General features: G+C 43.7%; 1 protein-coding gene across 2 annotated transcripts in view; it reads left to right on the top strand.

The window, feature by feature from the left end:
• BMPR2 (bone morphogenetic protein receptor type 2) overlaps window positions 1-25,641 on the top strand; it is a 121,672-nt gene extending 96,031 nt beyond the window's left edge. For both annotated transcript variants that reach the window (XM_072121203.1, XM_072121204.1), the window contains 4 exons: window positions 14,028-14,164; window positions 17,229-17,401; window positions 18,099-19,354; window positions 21,211-25,641. In XM_072121203.1, the coding sequence (XP_071977304.1) occupies window positions 14,028-14,164; window positions 17,229-17,401; window positions 18,099-19,354; window positions 21,211-21,461 (1,817 nt within the window). In that variant the 3' untranslated portion in view covers window positions 21,462-25,641. The remainder of the gene's footprint in view (window positions 1-14,027; window positions 14,165-17,228; window positions 17,402-18,098; window positions 19,355-21,210) is intronic.
• The last annotated feature ends 204 nt before the right edge of the window (window positions 25,642-25,845 follow it).

Here is a 25,845-nt window from a genome sequence, read left to right as displayed (position 1 = left end):
TGCAGATATGAGTCAAGTTTGGGAGAAGTCATCATGTTAGATGGAGAAGAAATGGGAAAGTGAAATAAAAATACATTACATAATGCTCTTTGCTGGGGGGAATTTATCATGGATTGTACGTCATGGCTTGTACACAATACACCAAGAATTGCGACTATTTATTTTTCAGCAAAATGTTTACACCAAGTGGATAGAAAATTAGCAGGGAGTGCTGGGGTGTGGGCCATGGACGAGGATGCCCCAGCCTGGTGCAGACTACAGCAGTGTTCTATGCCAGGAAGAGCCTGATTGTGCGCTGGATATATCAAGAGCTAGGAGCATCTTAGCAAATCTAGCGCAACATGCACAGGGGGGGGTATAATGACTGGTACATGACTGGGCCCAGTCATATATCCCCTTTATTGTCTTTAACTATACATTAATCAGTAATACAATCTATATAGCATCTATAAAGCATTGGTATGTACCATTATGTGACCATGGGAGTCATGTTGGCCCTGATGTTTTTTTTTACAATAACAATATGTTAAATAACTGTTATTTAGTCACTGTGGAGGTACTATGTGGTCATCATATGATAGTATTTTTGGCTCTTATATAGTGGCATTACATGTAACTATATGGCTATCTACTGAATTATTTATGTATTTGGGTGCAGAAAGTCACTTACGCTTCAGACTACCAAATCCTCTGCTTCACAAAGATACAATACAGTCTGTCCTATATGTCCCATTGCTGGGAGGCAACACTTTCTGACTGTCACGGGTGCTCCTGTGACCCATGTCTCGGGTCGCGGGATTACCTATGCCTCTCCTTGTGTCCCTATGCCCGTAACATCTACTCATCCATCCTCGCTCCTGCTTCAAGTCCCACGGCCATGCGCGCATGTCCCTAGGGAGCACGCCGGCTTCAGAAGATTTAAAGGGCCAGCGTGCCGTTAATTGGCACTGGCCTTACCCACAATCCTATTTAACCCAGCCTCTTGCCGCTCACCCTGCTGGATCTTTGTGCTATATGCCTCTGAGAAAGCTAGTATTGTTGCCCTGTGCCTGTTTATTGTTTTCCCGTTGTGACCCCAGACCTATTCCCGTTAACGCTCCTCCACTGCCAGCCCTGACCTTCTGCTCTGCGCTGACATTGATCCTGTGCCGGATGCCCTGACTTCCTCCCTGTCCCCAACCACGAACCTGCCTTCCATTTTTGTACCTCGCCTTGGCTGCCACCACTGGGCTACCACAGAAACTGCCTATATTATAATCCATTACTGACAATAACGCAAACAGTCTACCAGAGGAGGTGGCTGCTGATTTAGCTGAACGTTGATAAGTAACAGCAGCATTTTATAGTCGGACATTTGTAGTAGGAGCTATCTGCCTTTAAGTAAACCCTATGAATGCTCCTACACAAGAGGACAAGACTTACCACCCTCTATAAAATGTATGGATGGTGGATATGTAGATTAGTATAGTATTTTAGTACATATTATTTATTTTTTTGTCTATATCTTGGTGCCTCCAGGGCTCTGCCATAATATTGTATAAGATTGCTCCATATAATAAAGGTCAATCCCACTTACAAAATGAGCGAAATAAAAAAATTATTAGGATATTGATGAACATGCATCTATTTTGCAAGTATACATTCGCCAAATTAGCGCTTCAAATATCTGAGCGTGTGGTGTGTGCATCAATTTGTATAGTACTGTATGTCTTCTGTCCCTGCGGAGACCTGTAAAACACTCTTATCTAACTTCTTATGTGTCACACAAACTGTAATAGATGCAACAGATAGCAAGATGTAGATTTAATCATCCTCTCGTTTCCCTGTCAGCGCACTAAAGTTTCTGAGAAACCTCTGGCATAGAGGTCAGGTAACTGTAGATGCCTTGTACTAAAAGCCAACAACAGCCCATGACCAGTAAATCTGCATTGCAGTTGTCATATTTCCCTTATGCTCAGTTCATCTCTTGTTCCCTTACTCCCTATATGAAGATAGTAAGTGTATAAGCTAATATTCAGAAAGTAGAGAGGTATTACAAGTTACACCTTTGCAAATTTACATGGAACATTTATGCAATAATTAATATGCTGTGGATTCAATATCTGCAGTACAAGTCATTTTGCACTGCAGTGGAGGGGATTTGTGCTGTGACTGTAAAGCCCTATAGGTTAGCCACAGATGTTTTCACAGCAGCTATTGAGACATCTATGTGTTTCCCTTGTCTTATGGGGTTATTCTTCCCTAGAAACATTGCTATGTAACCCTATGAAATGGTAACACAGACAGCTTCATAGGGTGCTAATAATCCTAATCCTAATCTAATGTCTGTTGGCAGTCAATAATGAATATGAATGTAACTTTACTACTCTCTGTTGTCTTTATTCTTAAATACCTAATACCTCCGCTGAATCATATAGCTTTAGTTCTGCAGTCATTAATTGCTGGAAAACACTTTTTTATATACAAAGGAAGGAAATTTGATGGAAATTTTCTAATAATATACTGCCATCTAGTGTAGAAAATCAGTAGCAATCGAATCTGTCACCAGGAATGTGATTTATAGCTTGTATCAGGTTCAAATAACCTATGCTCCGGGGATTTTAAAAAATGCCATCGTCAGCATTGTGAATCATTTGAGCAGTTTATATATAATTTAAAGAAAATCTACCCCTTTAAAAAAAATTAATAAACACCCACATATACTAACCTACTCTCCTCTTCATCTTGATCCTGACACTGGTCTTCGCTAATCTTGACAAGCCGGGATCACCTAAAAAAAGAGTTATAAAAAATAGTCTGGAGCATGAGGACAAGATGTCCGGCACTCCAGGCTGCTAATTATTCACGCCCCCTGCATGACGTCACATTCCCTCTCCAACATGGGAATGGGAGGCATCTATCACACAGGAGATGTGAATTCACATCTCGCCTCTCGCACCTCCCTCTCCCAGGTGGCATCACAAGAGAAGCGTGAATAATTAGCAGCCCATAGTGCTGGACATGTCGTCCTGTGTGTGCCTCTATCTCCTCACGCAGCCTTCCTTTACACTATCCCCTCCCTCCCCTGCACGTTCAATACATTAGTGATGGGATGGCTCTTCTCAGTGAGCGGGATCATTAGGATCCGCTCACTGAAAAGATACTGCTCTTCCGGTTCTTGAATGGCTCCCTATTAAATATAATATAGGGAGACTCAGTTCAGGGACAGAATTAGTCATGAAGGGGTGGGGTTTACTGCGCTATCGGCTCTCTGCCCAGAGCTGGCTGGTACATAGCGTATTTATTAGAAAAATAGAGAGGGCCCGTCTTGGGGGGGGGGAGCAGGAGAGACCTCAATAAAGTCATATCTCCTGTGCTCCTGCCTTGCCTGACCCAGTGCAGAGCAGTGAAATTAGTGGAAAAAATGCATTTGCTTGGATTTTCACTCTGCACCCCAAATGACATGTCTCCTTTATTCTTTAGGTCAGTACGATCACGGTATACCAAATTTCTATAGGTTTAATATTGTTTTCATACATTTACAAAAATTAAAACCTGTACAAAAAAAATTCTTCATTTTGCCATCTTCTAGCGCTAATAGCTGTTTCATACTTTAGTGTACAGAGCTGTATGTGGTGTCATTTTTTGCAAGATGAGATAAGGTTTTTCGATTCTACCATTTTGAGGACTGTACAGCCTTTTGAACACTTTTGTATAAAATTTTTAATATTTTGCAAAATGGCGAAAAAGTATCATTTTGACTTTGTGCATTATTTTCTGTTATGGTTTAAATGCCAGGAATAACTGTTATATTTTGATAGATCAGACATTTTGGAACGTGGTGATACCTAACATGCTTATGATTTTTACTGTTTATATTTATATAAGTTCTAGGGAAAGATGGGGGATTTTAATTTTAGGAGTTTTTTAATAATTTTTTTTTTTTTACTATAGGCTACAGAGTAAAGTGTGCAGGGTGAGCCAGATTCATTAATTGAAGTGCAAGTTCTTCATGCACTGCACCATTTTTTGGTGCACTTTGTTCATGCTGCAGAATTGTGGCACTATTGTGGAGCACGGTCAGACTAAGCACAAACACGGTCAGATGCACATTTTTTCTGTACTGTCAGACACAGTGCAGCCGCGACGCAAAACTGGCGACACTTTATAACCATATGTGCAAGCAGTTTGCACGTTCTTTTCAGTGCAAAGTCAGACAGAAACTGGTACAAATGCTTTAATAAATGTGGGCCATTGATGGGGATTTATTATTACTGCCTCTTCCTCGCATGCCTGCCTGCAGCATCCCTGATCTACTAAGCTTTTAGAAGACCAGGAACGCTTCTCTGCCAAGTCAGACCTGTTTAGACTAAGTTTGATTTGGCAGAGATTGTAGCTATAGTCTGAGCTAGAACACCGGGGACTATAATGCATATAAGGGCACATTTACTAAGAATGGTTCAAACTGTGTGGTTTTCCTGTGTATAATGGAGGGTGGGCTAGATTCAGGATTTCTGTTGCACAACAAAGAGACAGGGGCATTCATTAACCTCTTAACGCTCAGCGTCCGATATATCGGACGCTGAGCGCAGTGACTTAGCGCTCAGCGTCCGATATATCGGACGCTGAGCTGATGCCGGTTCAGCTCAAGATCTGAGCCGAACCGGCATCGGGAAAGACGGGGTGCCGGCTGTGACTGATAGCCGGCACCCCAGTGTAACACCCGCGATCGGAGTTGTCTCCGATCGCGGGTGCTTAACCCGTTAAATGCCGCGGTCAGCGCGACCGCGGCATCTAACATGTATCTGGGGGATCTTTCCCCCACGATCGGCCCCCCCGAACCGTTTTCGGGGTGCGCCGATCGTTGCTATAGTAACTCTGGGGTCCGATCTGGACCCCAGAGTTACCTGCAAGAATTGCCAGTAAGATGGCGTCTGTGACGTCATCTTACTGGCACAGTGCCAGCCTATGCAAGTGTATAGGCTGACACTGATAATACTCTGCAATACATGAGTATTGCAGAATATTATCATGAAGAAGCAATCAGATGATTGCTTCTTCATGTCCCATGGTATAAAAGTGAAAAAGTAAAAAAAAAAAGTTATTCAATAAAAAAATAAAGTCATAAATCACTAAAAATGCCCCAAACCCCCAAAACATATAAAGAGACATATAACTCAAAAAAAAGTCTAAATCATAACACAAACCCCACATATATAGTATCACCGCGTCCGTAACAACCCGTAGAATAAAAGTAAATCATTATTGAACCCGCACGATAAACGCCGTAAAAAAAAACTGTTATAAACCCTCCAAAAATTATGATTTTTACCTTTTCAATCCCACAAAAAATGCTATAAAATGTGATCAAAAAACCATATGTACTGCGACATGATACTGGTGCAATGTACAACATGTCCCGCAAAAAACAAGCCATCAACCAGCTCCGTAGCCAAAAAAGTAACAACGTTATGCCACTTGGAAGACGGCAATACATAAATGATAGATTTTTCCCCACATTAGGGTTTTGTTTGACAAATTTAGTAAAACGTAAGAAAATATATTCATGTCTGGTATCCCCGTAATCGTATCAACCCATAGAATAAAGATAACATGATTATTAGTCTATACGGTGAACACCAAAAAAAAAAGAAGTAAAAAATCCAGTACAGAATTGATGCTTTTCTACTCCTGTCCTCAAAAAACGTTCCTAAATTTTCAACAATAGGTGATACAAACCCCAAAATGGTAACATTGGAAAAAGCATCTCATCCCGCAAAAAAAATGGCATCACATGGCCCCAATAACGAAAAAGCGAAAATTTTATAGCCTTCAAAAGGGGCCAATGAGGAAACTAAAATCCTGGCAGCTGCAGCGCCCTCCTTCCCTTCTGCACCTCGCTGTGCCCCCATAAAACAAGTCACAGCCACATGTGGGGGGTCTTTGTACTCAGAAGAAATTGCAGAACAAATTGTATGGTGGGTTTTCTCTTTTTATCTTTTGGAAATGTGTAAATTTTAGGGCTAAATGAACGTATAAGGGAACAATATGACCATTCTAAATTTCACCTCCATTTTGATTCAATTACTATGAAGATCTCAAGGGGTTAACAATCTTCGTAAAAGCGGTTTCTGATAGCTTGAGGGGTGCAGATTTGAAAATGGGTTGGTTATATAGGGGGTTTTGATGCTAAATATGTAAAATTTCATTCCAAACTGTATTTATCCCCAAAATAGTCAATTCTGAAAATCCGGAAAAGCGCTATTCTTTTTGTAAGCCGCGTGACATCAAAATAAATTATCCAGACATTTCAGAAATTATGAAAATGTAAAGTAGACAAATGGGAAATGTTATTCTGCAAGTTATTTAGGTGGTAAATCGATCTGCCTGAAAACGCAATGATTTCGAATTTCGAAAATGGCAAATTTTTCCAAAAATTTATCATATTTTCTTTTTTTTTGTAAATAAATGCAAAACTTATCTGCCAAAATTTACCACTAAAATGAAGTACAACATGTGGGGAAAAAACAATCTCAGAATCGCTTTGATAAGTAACAGTGTTCAAAAGTTATAACCGTATAAAGAGACGCAAGTCAGAATCCAAAAAATCGGGCTGAGCCTTAAGCTACAAAATGGCTGTGTCCTTAAGGGGTTAATAGTGTCGCAGGGTCTGTTATTGTGGCAAATTGTGCAATAATTTTTCCTGGAATGTTCATTTTGGTGCAGGGGCTTAATGAATTGGCGCACTGCTGAAAGGGGTCTGAGTTGACTCTACATTCACGAAGGTGAAATAGTAGCTGGTCTAATTGTGCGCCATAAAAAGTGCAGGAGTAGCCCAGGAAAAGTGTTGTGATTCCTAAGCTGCGCCCAAATTGAGCAACAAAAAAAAAGGAGTGAGTGTCAGAAAAGAAGCAAAATTGTGCCAGGAATACTGCCAGGAAGCCATTAATAAATGCCCCCTGCTTGTGTCAGTATAAGTAAATTCCCATATCCGTGTATGTATAATACATTTACAATAATTTACTAATACAAACTAAGCAAATGAAAATGTCAGCATATACTCGAATACACAAACCCGGGTGCCAAGTAGCTGTTATATGATCTCTACCCACCAGTCAAGTGACACTGATGTGGTTCACAGTCTGTTGTCAGTTGCCAGTCATATGCTTCTGATCTTATTGCCAGGTTGCAGTAATGCTATGATATCTCGGGTTGCCAATAGTTGGAAAACCAAATGTATCTTCCAAGCCACTGTTAAGTGGAAATGTGAAAGAATATGGAAGGCACAATAAATAGATATAATTGGAGACATTTAGAACCTTGCTTTCTTGCTTTTCAGCCAATCTGGAATTAATTAACATACAAGGGCATTGGTCTGCTAATTTTCTGGTGCCATGTAGGTAGACCCTGCAGATGCTGTAGTGGCGCTGCAGAAAGTGTGGATTAGTGAGGGTCGTTTGCGAAAAATGCCAGCACGAAGAGCCGGCTCTTTTGCGTGCAAGACGGGAGTCGCCTCCCTTGAGTGAGCCGATAGCTCACTTAACCCCTCCCCTAACCATTACACCACACCCCCTCTAACCTAAAAAAATCTGAATAGATGTAGAGTGGAGTAAGGTGACTGTCTGGACTGAGGTTTCCTATTATATATTTAAAGAGGACCTGTCACCCAAATTTTCGGCACTAGGAGCTGCTTACTAAAGTAAGCAGCTTCTAGTGCTGAAACAAACGCCACAGTGTTAGAGTGATAGCGTTACCGGAAACCTCCGGTAACACTATCTTGCACTGCAGCGGGGTACAGTGTAATCATCGGACCGCTCGCAGCGCTGCCTCTTCCCCGGACCGCCCTACTCGCTCCATAGGCCGGCGGTGACTGCCGCGCGTCATGCGGCAGTCACCGCCCCTAGCCACGCTCCAACCCCGCCCCCTCATGAATACGTATAATAATGAATGCTCGCAAAGCTGTCCGACAATTACACTTTACCCCGCCTCATTGTTAGATAGCGTTACCGGAGGTTTCTAACACTCTAACACTGCGGCGTTTGTTCAAGCACTAGGAGCTGCTTACTTTAGTAAGCAGCTCCTAGTGCCGAAAAATTGGGTGACAGGTCCTCTTTAATAGGGAGCCGTTTAGGAGCCAGAAGAGATGGCTCTTCTTATTGAGCTTGGAGCCTAATGATCCAGCTCACTAAGAAGGGCCTGACTTTCCATCTGCAACATCCCCCACCGGGGCCTAGCCCTTGAGGTGAGGCCTAGAGACAGCCGGGGCCCGCGGTACCGGAGTGGCTGGCGGTTGCGGCCTAAGCACGCTATTGTCACGGTGCTTGGTATGGGGAACCGGAGGGCTGTCCTACAGCCTGGCAGGTCTCCAGCAGGGTGGTGTTGGCAAGAAATGATGAGGGAGAGGCTGCTATAGCGGATCTCCCTGGGGCAACCCCTTAATGTCCCGAGTGTGAGTCTCTGGGCGATGGACAGGGTGCCGGTGATGTAGGCAGGGGTAGCAGCAGGGACCAGACGGAGGCAGAGGTTGAACAGAAACACTTACAGTTCTTTATTGGAACCGACAGGAACATCAGCAACGTGCCTTTAACAAGATGGTGGAGTACTGGAGAGGTATTTGGAGGGAGCCACAGGATGTAGTTCACCAGCCTGGATGTATAGGGCAGGCTGGGAGGCAGCTGGGTCCTTAGAGGAGGCTTCAGCTCGGTCCTGGGTCTCTTCAGGTATCACCCTTAAAGGTAGGATGATACCCCTTTCCTCACTACACTAGCTCTAGTCTTATCTTCCACTTCAGGCAGGGGCTAGGCTCTTCCTACACTGGTCTGGTGTGCTAGAGACTCTGAGCTGCTGCTCAGCTAACTACTCTCTGCTTGCGTCCTGCAGACCCAGAGGGCCTGACTAGGACCGGTCTCTTCTCCCTTCTGGGAGAGACTGCTCTCCTCTCTCTCCTGAGAGAGACTCCTCTCGGAGTGTTCTCTAGAACATTCCTGGCCAGGGGGTTTTATTACCTCCCTTTGGTCAGGTGGTGGCTGCTCCTCCAATTACCTCTCAGTTCACAGAGACAGGATGTAACACAGATCATTGGATACTGGACTTTTACATCATATACAGATTTAACTTCTGCCTTGCCAGGCAGGATTAACCACTGCAATTTCCCCTTAGTGATGTGGTGACATGTTATGGGGCTTATTCGCAAGCACCCACTCGCCATTGCATCGGCGAGGGTGTTGCATACCCCGGGGGCAATTGAAAGAGCCGCCCTCGGCTCGACTATAGATGTTTTGGGGCACAGAGGGGGCTAAAGGCACTTCTAGGAAGTGCAGGCTATGGGAGGTGTAGGGACAAACCGCCCATGGTCCTGGAGACAGGCACCTGGGTTGGTGTCGGACTAAGACAAAAATATGTAAGAGCTGTATGACAGTTGGTCGCTGACGCCATTAAACCGAACTGTACAGTAGGAAAGGTGTGGTGTCATGTCCTGTAATCCACTCCTTGCACCAAGGCCTGTATATTTGTTTTATCAACACTTCTTCCCTGGCGGCAATTATATAATGTGTATATATGCACTGCATTAGCCTATGCAACACGAGTACCTCCTGACTGACAACCTTACCCATGTATGAGTGGCATCCAGGTGCTAACTGTGTAACACCCCCGGTCCCCATTAGGACCCGCAGTTTACGGACTACCCCCACGTGCAAACCTCAGTTTGAGGGATCAGGTAGCGGTCAGTGTTTTACATAGAAAGACGGTCCGACACAGCCACACTACAACCTGTAAAGCCTATGAAAGGGTTAATGCAGACTACTGGCAGATATGACAGTGTGCAAACATTTGGCAAAATCACATTGGCTTAGCAGCCCAATGGGTACACATCTTATAACATTGCAAACGTTACAGAGGTGGATAGGCTACTCAGGGTAGCACGATAGCAAATGTCTCTTTTCCTGCAGAGAAAAGGCATGGAAGTGCAAACAGAATGTCCGTACCTAAAAAGGAAGGCATTAAGTGCAAAATAATAGTCAATAGACATAGCAACTTTTCCCTTGAGTATCTGGCAAAAGTCTCACAGAAGGTCTCTACTGACAAAGTCCATCTTCTGGGTACAGCCCTTGATGTGGGGGGAAAGTGCAGTAGAAGCAAAGGGTCCCCTCTATTTGTAGAGGGACAGAGTCCTTTGAAGAAATCTCTGCTGTGGCAGAGGAAGGGTGCTATCATAGCACATGACAGTGTATAATCTCTTGACTGAGATAAATAAGGGTAAGAGTCTCAGGAAAGTCTCTGGCTCTTTAGGGAAAGGACAGAAATATACATATGTACAAAGTACCTGAAGTGGGCTACAGCCCTTCAGGGGTTAGTCAGATGCACCTTCGCTGGGTTCAGCAGGGACAGGATCCAAAGTCAGTAGGGAATCCTGTGCATCCTCAGCGGGAGTAGGTGCCGGCTGGGGACACCCGGTGGCAGTAGCAGGTACTGCAGATGCAGCAACATCCTCCGGACCTTCAGGGGGAGGAGCGCTGTCGCCCGGGGTGTCGGCTGTTCCAGCCGGGGGCTCAACTGAGCCAGGGACCACGGAGGGGTCCAAGAAGAAATAAACAGAGCCCGGCGGCCGAGCCGCGGCTCCTTCCAGCTCCGGTTCTTCCGGGGCCGGGTCATCACCCCATCGGTAGCCGGCAAGGGGAGATGTGGGCCTAGATGGAACCTCCGGACAAGGTTCGCTAGCCGGGATGTCTTCTCCCACAGAAGAGCCGCGGGACCTGGCAATACTCCCGGCAGGGGAGACAGTGGGGGTGGCGCCCTGTATCATGCCCGGCCCATGAATGGCAATGGGACCCGTACTCACGATTACCGTGGATGGGGCATTCACGCGGGTCACCGCCCGGGGACTCGCAGCCGAGGAGGAAGAGGTGTTCGGAGATTCCGGCCACTCGTCGTCCTCATACCAGTCATCGTGCGGGTAGTAGCGGTCCTCATCGGAGTCGGGGATCCGGATCACACCAGCCGCCCAAGGTCCTCGGGGCCCCTCTTGCAGGGAGAATTCAATACACTCGCCTGGCTTCAGGTTGTGCTGGCTCTCCGGCAGATCAGGCCTCTTGACTGACCGGCGGGGTATAAATACTTCCCGTCCGGTGTAATCCTGGGTGGCGAAGCCATAGCCACGCTGCTTGTCGAAGAACCGGACCATGCCGGTGGTGCGGTTCTTCTCCACCCAGGCTCCAGCTGTAGACCGGCCGGCCATGTAGCGCTGGGCCTCCTTCTCGCGGCGTCGCTGCTCCGAGACAGCGTCCCGGAGTCGCTGGCGGGCGGCCTCACCTCGGCCTCGAGGCTGCGGAGGTGCCGGTGCTGGGGCTCGTGGCTCCGGTGCAGGCTCGGATCTCCGTGATGGTCGGGCAGGTGCCGGAACAGGAGCAGGAGCAACTGGAGGATCAGGAACCGTCACAGCAGGGCTGGTAGGTCTCGGAGCAGGTGGCACAGCCGCAGTAGGCCCAGGCGTTGGCTCGGCAGGAGTCGGGGCCTCCCCACGTGGCGCCTCCACGTGGGCCTGCGGTACCGGGATGGTAACCGGGATGGGTATGAGGAACCGCCCGGGTGGAACTTGGTACTGCGTCACCGTTTGATAACACGTCCTGGTGACGAAGGCCCGAGTCAATCCTCGGTGCAGCCGATGTCCAGCGGAGGGTCTCCGGACCGGCTGCGCAGAGACCACCACCATAGTCTCTAGTACCTCATAGAATTCAGGACGCTCCACAGGAGGGAAGGGCGGAGGACCCCACATGATGCTGTCCTCACTGTCCACAATCCACTCAAGTTCTGGCGCTTCTCTGAGGCGGGACAGGAAGTCCGCCTCTAGCCAGTGGGAGGAGTCCAAGTCCTTCCCGCCAAGAACTGTGGCGGGCTCTAATTTTTCCTGCGCCACAGGAGGCGGGGTTCGCGCCCTTCGCGCGTGGGTGGAGCTTGATGCGTCATCTGGGTTTCCCGCCAGTGAAGGTTTTGGCGGGCTTGAATTATTTGCTGCGCCACAGTTTCTGAGGTAAAAATCTTCAGGCACGGCAGCGCAGGATGTAGCAGATGTAGTTAATTCTTGCCAGGATTAACCTCTGGAGTGCTGGAGCGGCGCTCGACAGCACGTGGCAGCAGTATAACACAGTTCATTCCAGAAACACACAAGTACTTGGGCCTAAACCCGGATGGCAGCAGGGTTAGGCAGCACAGTCTTTTTAATAAAGGAAAGTCTTTAATGCCGTAATAAGGCACAGAAGTATCAATCCTGTTCGTGACGCCACTTGCAACATCCCCCACCGGGGCCTAGCCCTTGAGGTGAGGCCTAGAGACAGCCGGGGCCCGCGGTACCGGAGTGGCTGGCGGTTGCGGCCTAAGCACGCTATTGTCACGGTGCTTGGTATGGGGAACCGGAGGGCTGTCCTACAGCCTGGCAGGTCTCCAGCAGGGTGGTGTTGGCAAGAAATGATGAGGGAGAGGCTGCTATAGCGGATCTCCCTGGGGCAACCCCTTAATGTCCCGAGTGTGAGTCTCTGGGCGATGGACAGGGTGCCGGTGATGTAGGCAGGGGTAGCAGCAGGGACCAGACGGAGGCAGAGGTTGAACAGAAACACTTACAGTTCTTTATTGGAACCGACAGGAACATCAGCAACGTGCCTTTAACAAGATGGTGGAGTACTGGAGAGGTATTTGGAGGGAGCCACAGGATGTAGTTCACCAGCCTGGATGTATAGGGCAGGCTGGGAGGCAGCTGGGTCCTTAGAGGAGGCTTCAGCTCGGTCCTGGGTCTCTTCAGGTATCACCCTTAAAGGTAGGATGATACCCCTTTCCTCACTACACTAGCTCTAGTCTTATCTTCCACTTCAGGCAGGGGCTAGGCTCTTCCTACACTGGTCTGGTGTGCTAGAGACTCTGAGCTGCTGCTCAGCTAACTACTCTCTGCTTGCGTCCTGCAGACCCAGAGGGCCTGACTAGGACCGGTCTCTTCTCCCTTCTGGGAGAGACTGCTCTCCTCTCTCTCCTGAGAGAGACTCCTCTCGGAGTGTTCTCTAGAACATTCCTGGCCAGGGGGTTTTATTACCTCCCTTTGGTCAGGTGGTGGCTGCTCCTCCAATTACCTCTCAGTTCACAGAGACAGGATGTAACACAGATCATTGGATACTGGACTTTTACATCATATACAGATTTAACTTCTGCCTTGCCAGGCAGGATTAACCACTGCAATTTCCCCTTAGTGATGTGGTGACATGTTATGGGGCTTATTCGCAAGCACATCACTAATGTGGATCTTTTGTTTGTCCACATAGAGCCAATACATTTTCCTGCAAACACCAATAGAGGGAGCTCCATGCCATAAGATATTTACTGCTGCACAAGTGGTAGCTGCACAATGTGGTGGCTACAGGCAGACATAACCATGTAAAGGGAAGCAGTGGATTTGTGCTTTAAAGAGTAGAACTATATATTAGTTTAGTGCATTTTTCAGTTTTCAATAGATGGAACACTATACAATACTGTTCAACACAAGCTCAATATTTTTTAATCACTGTAAAAAGTGGGAGTGCAGGTTAGTTTAAATAATTGTATGTAGTAGAAGGTGATACATAAATCCTCAATGCTCTATAGATATGAGTAATCACCAGACCCTGAATGACTGCCACGTCCAGTGGGTTTATACCTGGTCTGAAAAGTGGTAGGACTGTCTACTTATAATTAGGACTATTTTTAGGTACTAATGAAATCATGGTAATTCCCTGAAGACATATCAGCCTCTACTGCAGCCTTGGATTGTCATCAGTAAGGCCAAAGATCTTACTCCATTACATATAAGTTTGGCCTTACACAATTTTGGTTCACAAGCAGTTTTTTCCTTGAAGGGATCTGGATGCACCTGCAGCCCTTTTTGTATGTGGTTTGGTAAAAGCTTTTAGACCCAGTCCGGTCTGAAGCAATCACATGTTTAAATGGTTCTTCTGCTAAATGTATGAATTATTGATGTATTAATGCACTTTACTATCTATGGCACTAAATTACTGATGATCTGTTTATAGGAGAATCTGTGCCTGAATATCAGATGGCATTTCAGACAGAGGCAGGTAACCACCCTACATTTGAAGACATGCAAGTATTGGTTTCCAGAGAAAAGCAAAGACCAAAGTTTCCAGAGGCATGGAAGGAGAACAGCCTGGTAAGATCAAATGTGACGACATGTATGAGTGTATCTATAGTTGCAACAGGCTATGGTGTGATCATACAGCAATCTTCCAGGCCTGGATACGTTACTTGTATTGCAAGTCTGTAAGGGGCTGATTGTTTGATTGTGCACCTAGTTACCGACTGAAATGCCTAGGGCCCACTTGTAAAATCTATTCTTGGGTCCCATCAATGTACAGCTACATGCTAATGTCATGCCACATCACTAACATATTATTTACAGTAGCATTGATTACATTGATTCTGGTAGGTCAGGTTACTGACAGGGCTCTTGCCTTAGACCATAAGGTCCTCTTAGCGTTGTGAGACAGTGATATTGCCCCACACAGCAGCAGGCCTCGGGTAGCAGCAAGATTGGTGATTGGGCCCAGCAAGATGTTGGAGGGTTGGCTAGAGATTGCCTCTAGATCTCATAACCTGCATCTACAGTATATAAGTATAAAGTGGAAATTTGTTCCATATTATTAAATGAATGCATACGATGCTTGAAATGCTGTATGTGGAATATCTGTATGAAGCACAATTGAAAGTACTTTTCGCCGTGCACCAAGCCAGGGGGTCCTCCTAGCTCAAGGGTCAAGCTCAAGAGTCAAGATTGGATACCACTGTGGGCCAGTCCAAGCCTGAGAGCAACAGATTCCTGATTTATGGCCCTATGGTTGTTATCTAGAAGCAAGGATCCTAGAGCACAAGAATCCTAGAGATGGGACCTGCATTTGTCACATATTTATGTCATGCCATCACTATCTCAGGTGGAGAACCCCTTAAAATTGTATTAGGTTATGTTTCATGTTATTGGACAATTAGGGTATATTCACATGTAGCAAATTTTGCACAGGTTGCTGTGACTGTCCCATTCATTTACCTACAGAAACCCATGCACTTGTGGTAGAAACATAATCATTCACGTATATACAGAGTGGATTCTCAATTACAGAAATTCCCTCAAACAATCTGTCAGGCATGAAAACTACCAACATTATCAAATGTCTCTGGACTCCTCAAATATTGCAGCAAGAGCTAAGAATATATCATGTAAAGTCCCACAAGTAAATACTGTAAGGTCAAATAATTGTTCTTGAGACAAGGCTTCTGAAATTTTAATCCTACTATTCATGTGAGCTCACAGTCCCACCCAATAGTCAATGACTGACATCTAAATGACAAGCTATAAAGGGGAGGAAGGCAATCATTCCGTAGTGGGAAGGGGTGACCTCTTTTGTAGAAACTTCTAACTCTTCTAGGTATGTGCTCTAGTAACTTCCAGTATTCTTATGATTATGAGCTTATGAGTATATGTAGCATAATGGTGTATGGTCCTTTGGAGAGAACTAGTTGCCTCCATAGGTTAACAATGCAGGACCCTGTTAACAGACGGATCTATGTTGTTGACACAATATTCTGTGCTTCCAATGATATGTTGTTTTTCTCCTGCTAATGTTGCAGTAAGAAGCTTAAACATCAGATTACCGCTTATCCTCCAAGATCATGTTTTGTTCCCATCATCCACTTTTCATGCCCTTTTATATCTTCTACTCGAAAACAGCAATGAATACTATGTATACAGTTGTGGTGGATTAAACTCCGCCCAAACAATAACCCTTAGGAATGTAGTAATGAAATAGAAGATTATCCCTTACTCATTATACCAAGGAAGGATCCAAGTTACTGATGTTTACCTGGATTCTAAGATCAAACCTAAAATCCCTAAAATGAAATGCAATATTTATCTCCAAAATTATTTCCAAACCACAATTAGTCTAAAATCAATATTTTCCAAATCATCTATTCTCTGTTGGCAGAGTGGTGGCAGGTCTACAGGGATTTATAGCTGCACAGGCCAGGATTTTCTATAAATCCCGTCAAATGTGTATAAAAATGTGGCGTAAAATGATTTATCTTGGAATGTTGGAACTATCACCAACCACAGTGTTCATCCTTCCCCGTGTATATTCAGTGTGTAAGACAATGTGACACCCTCTGAGCAGCGTATATTTGACTTGATACCTTTAAGAGATGCAAACACACAAGGCAACAACTGCCTACCCTTGACATTGTAATCCATGTAGTCTTTCTGGTTCTTGCTACATCCAGCATGTTGTCCAGCTTAGATGACACCACCTTATAACACAAAGGGAAGGGATCTGTGTTATATGGCAGTAAAAATGCTCCTTCAGGCAAAACAAAGGAGTGCGACTCTGCTTCTTTAAAAACAAACAAGTACATGTTTGCACTTCACGTTTTCCTGCCTTTTGAAGCTTAATTCCACAGCCTTTGGGATTACTACTACCCTGTTTCCCCGAAAATAAGACAGTGTCTTATATTAATTTTTGATTCTAAAGAGGCACTAGGTCTTATTTTCAGGGGATGTCTTATTTTTCCATGAACAAGAATTTACATTTATCGTTGAACAAAAAATCAACTTCTCTAACATCCTTATGACTCTCCAAACTCTGAATTTCATGCTGTATTTCTTGTGACTCCATTTCTATTAGAATCATTGGCCCCAGTCTCTCATGTTTAGTAAAAGCACTTTCCATAAATGACCCTTCTTATCCTGGTAGCTGCTGGTATCACGTTTGCAGCACAACAACCAGTGATTTACTTCCATGAATTCTTCTCCATGTCACATCCTTCTGCAGCATCTAAAAGATTTACTAGTACTAATGTATGGCGCGGGGGGAGCTGCTGCTATGGCGGCTGCTAGGTCTTATTTTCAGGGGAGGCCTTATATTTCTAAGCCTGGACAAAATTGTACTAGGTCTTACTTTCGGGGGATGTCTTATTTTGGGGGAAACAGGGTAGTTATAATATTATATTGATTAACCTGCCTACTGGAAATGAGACACTTTAGCTGGTAATCGTTGGCAAGGTGTAACTTGTGCTGCATTAACAAGAAGGGGGCTCTTTTACTATTGAAAGAAGTATGACGTGATTAAACATGTTCATATGCTGACAGCTATTTGTAGTGAGCTTTGGAGGTTTGGAGCTGCTCCCTTCAATACTGATATATTTTTATATTCTTTCCTTTTCCACAGGCTGTAAGGTCATTAAAGGAAACAATTGACGATTGCTGGGATCAGGATGCAGAGGCCCGTCTGACAGCTCAATGTGCAGAAGAGAGGATGGCCGAGCTTATGATGATCTGGGAGAGGAACAAGTCAGTGAGCCCAACCATCAACCCAACGTCTACAGCAGTGCAGAACGAACGGTATGACATGGAGCTGAAGCCAAGGAAAAGCTGTACCATTTGTTGCATTAAATGAAAATTCTCACATGGATATGGATTCTTGGCAGTAAACTATTAAACACATTGTAAATAATGTCACAGTGTGTCGCCACTGTCTCTGGCAAGAGGAATGATAAGACATATGTTTCCATTGAAAACATGTTTGTCCTTATGTATGTGTTATATGATGCAAAAATAAATAAATAAGATATTTTTCCTAATTCTAGGATATTATAGTCAGATAAATATTACAAAATTAAAACTATCTATCCATATAAACGGAAAAAAGATCCCTTTCAGCATCTCATGCAAAAACTTCAATTAATCTATTAGAGCCAAATCCATCGATCAGATATTAGCCTATGCAGCAGCTTTTCCCAAGCATGTGCCCTGTGTCGTTAATTTCGTATTGTATGGATTTCGCTCCAATAAATTGATTCCATGTTTACATAAGATGTTGGGGGAGGACTAATTTTTTCTGGCCCTGGTTCTCTGCAATGCACCCATAGAGAACCCCTGGAGATAGTGCTGTCTGAGTGACATACTATCTATAGTTATATCTATCGAAAGAGAGAGCAGCACTAATCTGTGTTGGTTTATTTCTATCCTAGTGAGCTATGTAATAATTAATTTGCTTTGTTTTGTAATCATTTTTTTCTGTTTATTTTTTTCATCCCAGTAATCTTTCACAAAGCCGGCGAATCCCAAAGATTGGACCTTATCCTGATTATTCATCATCTTCTTTTATTGAAGACTCCGTACACAATTCTGACAGTATATTGAAGAACATCTCATCTGAGACGTCAATGTCCAGCACTCCTCTTACCTCTGGTGAGAAGAACCGAAACTCCATTAATTATGAGCGCCAACAAGCTCAGGCTCGCCTTCCAAGCCCAGAGACTAGTGTTACCAGCTTGTCAACCAATACCACCACTACTAACACCACCGGACTCACACCAAGCACTGGCATGACCACAATTTCGGAGGTCCAGTACTCAGAGGAAGCCATTCATGGCATTCCACCCACAGGTCCTACTCCTGTGTGTCTGCAGCTGACAGAAGAAGATCTAGAGACCAACAAGCTTGACCCAAAAGAGGTAGATAAGAATCTGAAGGAAAGTTCAGATGAGAACCTTATGGAACATTCCCTCAAACAGTTCAGTGGGTCTGATCCTCTGGGTAGCACAAGCTCTAACTTGTTTTACCCACTGATAAAGCTGGCTGTGGAGTCCACAGGGCAACAGGACTTTACACAAACAGGGAATGGTCAAGCTTGCTTAGTTCAGGATGTTCACCCTGCACAACTCTATCCACTTCCTAAGCAGCAAAACCTTCCCAAGCGACCTACCACCCTCCCACTTAACACCAAATCCTCTGGTAAAGAGTCCAGGCTTAAGTTTGGAAGCAAACACAAATCAAACTTAAAGCATGTTGAAACAGGAGTAGCCAAAATGAACACGGTTAGTGCTGCAGAACCTCATGTGGTCACAGTTACTACATCGACAATTGGGGGCAGGACAGGCTATGTGAACTCTCAAGGTCCTTCAGCCCAAAATTCTAATGCAGGCTTGGGACCCAATACAAACTCAATGGCCCAAAGGGCACAAGAGATGCTACAGAGCCAGTTTAGAGGCGAGGACAGCCGCTTAAATATCAATTCCAGCCCTGATGAGAATGAGCCGCTGTTGAGACGGGAACAGCAAGCTGGACAAGATGAATCTGTTTTGGACCGACTAGTGGAAAGAAGGGATCGGCCTTCAGAAAGCAGGGTAAACTCAAATAATAATAACAACAGCAGCAACCAATGTATTCTACAAGATCCCGGAACACAGGTTGCACCTGTAGAAACCAGACAGCGACACACAAGAAGAGCACAGAGACCAAACTCTCTAGACTTGTCCTCCTCCAGTATTATGGATAACTGCAGCATGCAGAGTAAGTGTTATACATTTCAATATAAGTTTACACAACCTTTCTTTATTGCCCTAAAATGTAAGTATCAAAAAATACAAATTGGTACTATGCTCACAAGCAATTATAAATATTAAATACATTTTATTAGTTATGCAAAAAATTATTAATAACAGCAAATTTACATAGCATGGTAGTTGTACAATGGGAATACATGATTAAAAACAGTGCATAGCCACATATAGAACAAGCAAAGTGCCATAGGGAATAAAATGAATCCGTATGGAGTAGGAGACCTAGTAACTAGAGGTAGAAGACAGCTATATACAAGCCTTAGCTTGCTAACATGGACGGCTCTAAAACAATACTAGAAAATCATTACCATACCAGGATACTGGGTGTGCACTGTGTAGCCCCAACACGTGTTTCGCCCACTGGCTTTCTCAAGGGGAGAAAACTCCCCTTGAGAAAGCCAGTGGGTGAAACACGTGGGGGCACAGGATTTTGCAGTGGCATTTGGATTTGGTGCCCATATCCTTAGCTCCCCCATCTGTTGGATTTAACCTTTCTTTATTGTAGATAAAAAATATTTTTTGGGGTATATTTAAACAAAAATGTAATTAAGGAAAATTATACCAATGTCTTCATCCTCCATCCATTTATGTGTCAATTTAATGATATTGTAAACTTTGCTTCTATTGGCTTTAAATGGGGTCCTTACTTTCTGAGAACCTAGGCATTGTGGAAAATACAATCCTATCTCTGTATTCTGCTGACCATTTCTGCAGAGCTGCAGTGGGTAATGCAGAGGGCTAATGGGTAATGCAAAGAGCTTCATAAACACACTTGCTCTTATTTTAATTATGATAGATCTGAAAATAGAGATGTTTCTCTGGGGGATTTCACTTTACTTATTACCCTTAAAGGAAATCTACCATCAAAATCAAGCATAATAAACCAGGGACACTTCCTTATAAATCCAGGCACTGTGATTATGGAAATATTCTTATATCTGTTATGCATGGCTTCCTTCCTCTAAAATCATCAACTTTTAAATTATGTTTATAAGCCAGTAGAGCTCTGTAGGATGTTACCTGAGCCCCTCCGTGCTCTGGCTGCACAAGCTGTTACACTGTGCAAGAGCCGTTGTCACCATCCCCCTGCTCTAATCTCACACAGTGGAAAGAGAAAGTGCTCCTGCACAGTATAACAGCCTGTCAAGCTAGAGCATGGAGGGGCTCTGGTAATTCACCACAGAGCCCTTTTGGATCAATAGCATAATTTTAAAAGTTGATTGTATAGAGGCAAGGGATAACAAATGTAGAAGATTACCACAGTCACAATGGATATATGAGTAAGTACCTCTAGTTTATAATGATTGATTTTGTTGGATTATTTCCTTACGCAATGTATGGTCTGCAGTTTAAAGGGAACCTTTTAACAGATTTTACCCCATTCAGCTACTAGCTCACTCAGATAAGGAATGAAATGTCCATTCTACAATTCCCTGAATTCCCTACGTGAAATCTTGGCAGTTTACCTATAAAAAAAACCTCCCCTAAATTCATGTAAAATTGAGCAGAGAAGAGTCATATTTGCCTGATTAGCCAAGTTTAGGAGCTAAAGGAGAATTTAATTTAAATGTCCATAACTTTAGTCTTCAGACTCAGAGATACAGTACAATAGATGTTACAGCAGAGCTATGCAACAAATTCTTCACAAAAACACATATTTTAGATATCCAAAAGAAATGCTTTATATTATTTACCCTACAAAATCTGCACTCTTTCTGTCCTATCTTGACATATCCTACTTTAATAAACAAAATAAAGGATATGTTGCTTGCATCCATCTACTAATCCCCTTATTTTTATGTTAAGGTGAGACATTATCTGACAGTCGGGCTGGCTCAGGAGAGAAGATTAAGAAGAGAGTGAAGACGCCTTACTCACTTAAAAGGTGGCGCCCTTCTACATGGGTCATACCCACTGAACGCCAGGACTGTGAGGTCAACAACAATTGGGGCAGTGAATCCTTCAGCCACTCAAAATCGAGCACAGCTGTTTACCTTACAGATGGTGGCACCGCCACCGCTGCCCTCTCTAAGGATGCCAGAATGAGCTGCTTGTAAATAACCCAATCATCTCTTTTTCCTTATTCTTTTTTGAGTTGAATTTTCGAATGCCTCCAAATCCAGTTCTTTTTGTATCATCCAATAAAAAGAAGACCTGGAATACCTATTTCTACCATCAAATCTATAAAGGACTTGATATAACTTTAATGGGTTTGGAGGAAACGGCATGCAGTTGCAGGTTAAAGTCCCTCCAAAGCCGCAAGGGTCAGCTATGCAGATAAAACACACAGAGAAACATTTTATGCTTCCATAATTTTATTTTGACCATTTTTGTTCTTTTTACTATTGGAACACCTCTGCACGTATTGTTTGCCCAGAACATCATGTTATATGTATGAAAATGAATTGAAAAAGCGAGAAAGTGGACAAAAAAAATGACAAAGAAGACTTACGTTTGACCGGTGTGGTCTCTAAAATGAAAGCTGTAAGACAGGATAAACTGCAGCAGTCTTGTGCACGCAAATTTAATTTCTAAGCTTTGTCTAGTCTGTATGTTGATGTGTTCAGGGTGTGTTCTTTCAAGGAGAACTATACAAAGAAATGCTTATTTTCTGCCTTTTCCATTAGTAGTGAAGACTTTGCACTTTTAGGTAAAAGCACTGCAAGTCATAAATATAATGGCTGCCTCCCCAGAATATTTCAGTCCAAATCCCATAATGTTTCTGTTCTATTCCATATCTTGGCCAGATTTAAGCTATTCATTATACTCCACTGAAGTCTCCACAGGAATTGGAGAAACAGAGACACAACGTGATCCAACTTAGTTTATGAACTTTGAGCTTTTTAAGTAAAATGTTCCTTTCATCGGGCTTATTTGCGTATTGGACAACCATTCTTAGAAGATGACACATGGAGGGAGAGGGAGGATGCGTCTATAAAGGCTTTAAGGCGTATGTTTAAAAATAAGAAATAGATTAAAAGATTATATAAATATATATATAAGTGATTATAACAAGAAAAGAGCTTATAAAAGTGATATTTTAGCCTATCTGTGCAAGAGTGAAGCACTTGTCTAACGGAGTGGAATACCCGACTCTGGCTTTTGATGTACTTGGTTGAAATGTGCAATGGTTTATATATTTTTTGCCACGCTTTACTGGAAAATACACTTCACTAACACTAAATCACTTTCTGTCATGTTTGTGATTTTCTTTTTGTGGATATTTCATTTTGGTTTTTTTACATTCATTTCCCAAGAGCTGCTCTTTGTATCTGGAAGCCGCCCGTTGCTGGTTTTGTCCTGTGAATATGCTTTACTTTGTACTTTTAATATATACAGAATAAATGTATGCAAAATGCAGATTCCAAAATCCAGGTCTGTCCTCATACCTTTAAAGAAGCAGTGACACCAAATGTAGCAATTGCCTCTTAGCATTTGCAAAGCAAATATTAAAGAAGTATTCTTATTACAGACATTTTTGGCATAATTCAAGTGTGCACATCTTTTCTTGGAACTCCCATAAAAATAATTGCAAATTTTGTAGTTCCCCAGTTCTGGAGACAAGTGAAGGTGCCAGAGGTGTGATCCACATTTATCATACATGGCACATTGTTAAATGATCAGGGACAAGGCCATGGAAAGTATGTGCCCCTACAGCAGACAATAGTCAGAGTGCCTCCACAGCAGCAGTAAAAGCCAATAGTTTGAGTTCCCCAAGGGCAGCAGCAGCAATCAGCGTGTCCCCACAGCAGCAGCTGCCTATAGTAATAGTGCCCCCACAGCAGCTGCAGTTGTCAGAATGTCCCCACCACCGCAGCCATAGTACCACTACAACAGCAGCTGCCAGATTGCCTCAAGAGCAGCAGCCAGGGTGCCCCCACAACAGCAGCAGCAGCCAATAACCAGAGTGCCCCCACAACAGCAGCCGCCAGAATGCCCCCTCAACAGCATCCACTTCCAGAATGTCATCACGTCTGCCAGATTTAGATCTGGCACGTACAGTCTACACAAACAGGAGCAGGGAAAAAGACTGCTGTAGCTTTGGGGAAACAGGGAAAGGTATTGGTATTGGAATTACCCTGCCCCTATGATGCGCTCCTGACTACTGCAGCATACAGGCAGGGAGCCATAGCCGAGCCTGATAACACAGGGCTTTAGATATTCTCTATGTTAGATTTGCTGGTTACAATGGTTTTCCGTGTCTTCTTTAACACAAGGTAAATTATATACATGCCAACATTTCTATGGGGCAATCCATATATTCAGTTTTATGATTGTGTTCTTCACAAAGCACAGACCAGCTGTTGCCATATACTAAATGATGGCATTGAAATACCAGGAGATATGTGATAAGAAATGTGTTGCTATTTCTAATTTATTAGGCTATTCTATCAGCATAAAACCTCCTCAGTGTTTCAGTGTATGTGTCAGCACCTTCCTCTAGTCTAGTGCAAACCTCATCAGATTGGTGTATCATATGAGCTTCGACCACTGCGAATAGCTGATGCCTAAATATTGAATAGGTCATGTGGTTATATTTCTCTTAATCTTTCAATTAGAAAAGACACAATGGGGCTCATTTACTAAGGGTTGCGGATCTCACTTTTGTCGGACTGTTCGTCTTTTTCGGGTTTTGCACAGTTTTGACAGGTATATAACAGGTGTCTGTACTGGAATTTTGGCGCACGTGATCACTTTTTGGCGCAGCTACACTGGCTTCCATGCGACACAAATTGGGGAACGTGCCGTCGGGACAATCCTACTGATTCGGACTGAGTGCGGGATTTAACTTTCAAATTGTGTGAACTCGGGTGAACTCTGTTGGACCTGAGCGAGGAAGCGTCACATGCAGGATATCGACCGCACAATCTTAGTGAATCGCGGCACAGTGCATTATTGCCGGACAATGCACTTTCGGGAACTCAATTGGACGGGTAAGTAAATGTGCCCCAATGGGGAGATTAACTAGGCAAAATGTGCCAGAATTACAGTATCAATTGTGGCAAATAAACCTGTCAGTAAAACTGTACAAAAGCACAAAAACTGTACAAAAGTCTGTGTGGGAAAGGGCTGACATCATGAGTCCAAAAAAATGTGTCAAAGCACCAAACTTTTCTAAATTAGTTTAGGAAAGCCAGTTGATATGGAATAGAGTGTTATATTAGGCTACACAGTCTTAAAATATGCCAAATATATCTTCCAGTGTCAGACACTGAGATAAAGTTGGCGCAGTTTTACATTCTTTTACAGTCTTTGCTGAGTTCACATCTACATTGCAGGTTTCCGTTCCAATCTTCCATTATAGAAGAGCGTAATGGAAACAAAATCTCCCCATATTTATAGCAGAAAACATAATGAAGATTTTTTTTTATATTTCTAATCTTTATGTATAATTTTGTGTGACAGTCAAGTGTGTATATTTATTTTTGTCATGTAACAAAAGACAAATTATTTCAGATATGTTTCCACCTATAACAGGATCCATTTTCTGTACAATTCCATTTCATGGGGGTATCCGAGAGTATAAAAAAACACATTAGTGCCCAAGATGAGGCGGGTTAAAACAAAAAACATGTACTTACATCCTGACACCCTCCTGGCCTCCAGCGCTGTGATCTCCACGGTCCGTGAAGAAACAGGGGCACGGGAGCCATGCTCTACTCAGCTTCCAGCCGGCAGGGATGGCCGGCAGCGCCTCTCCGTCCTTTACCCGGGGCACGGACCGTAGAGACTGTAGAGACAATTCTACTCCAAGTGGTACTAATGGAAGTAACTATCAGCACCATAGAGATGAATAAAATAGCAGACACTTGTCCTACCAGCTTCTCTGCTCATTTGGGTACAACAAACTCCCAATCTCATGATAGGGTGCTGTTTCAGCAGAGCAGGTGAAATAAAGAGGTAAAAAAGTAAATCTGTGTAAACATGAGTTTGATGTAGATTTACCTGCACATTTCATGGATTACAGTCCTCCCCGTGGGCAGATACTTAGGCCTCTTTCACAAAGTGCATTTTATTGCCTTTTGAGACGTAATCCAAATACTTCCTTCATGATCACTTGTTGAGGTAACATTGCATTTAATAAATGCAATGGAAGTGAATGTTACCCCTGCATGTGATTGCAGTTAGAGCCTTTGGATTCTATCTTAAAATGCGACCTTAGATACCCTAAAAGTTCCAGCAATCAGATGGATCCTTTCTGACGAGGGTACAAGTGTCTACTACAGCACATTCCCTTCAATAAACCATCAACAAAAATCTCTCACCTGTCCTGGTTTATATTTGTTGCAATGTGTCTGTGCAGGTACATAAACATGTGTTAGATCCGCTGAAAACATGTGAATTGATTGGTGGGAGTCTGACCACTGGGACCACCACTTATCCCAAAAACTTGAGTCCAGTTTCTTCAAAGTGATGGAGTAACTGCTCAAGAATGTAGAA

This window comes from Engystomops pustulosus, chromosome 8 (genome assembly GCF_040894005.1).
Source record: "Engystomops pustulosus chromosome 8, aEngPut4.maternal, whole genome shotgun sequence".
In the NCBI taxonomy this organism is placed as follows: domain Eukaryota; kingdom Metazoa; phylum Chordata; class Amphibia; order Anura; family Leptodactylidae; genus Engystomops; species Engystomops pustulosus.
This window is presented reverse-complemented; position numbering and strand designations above follow the sequence as displayed.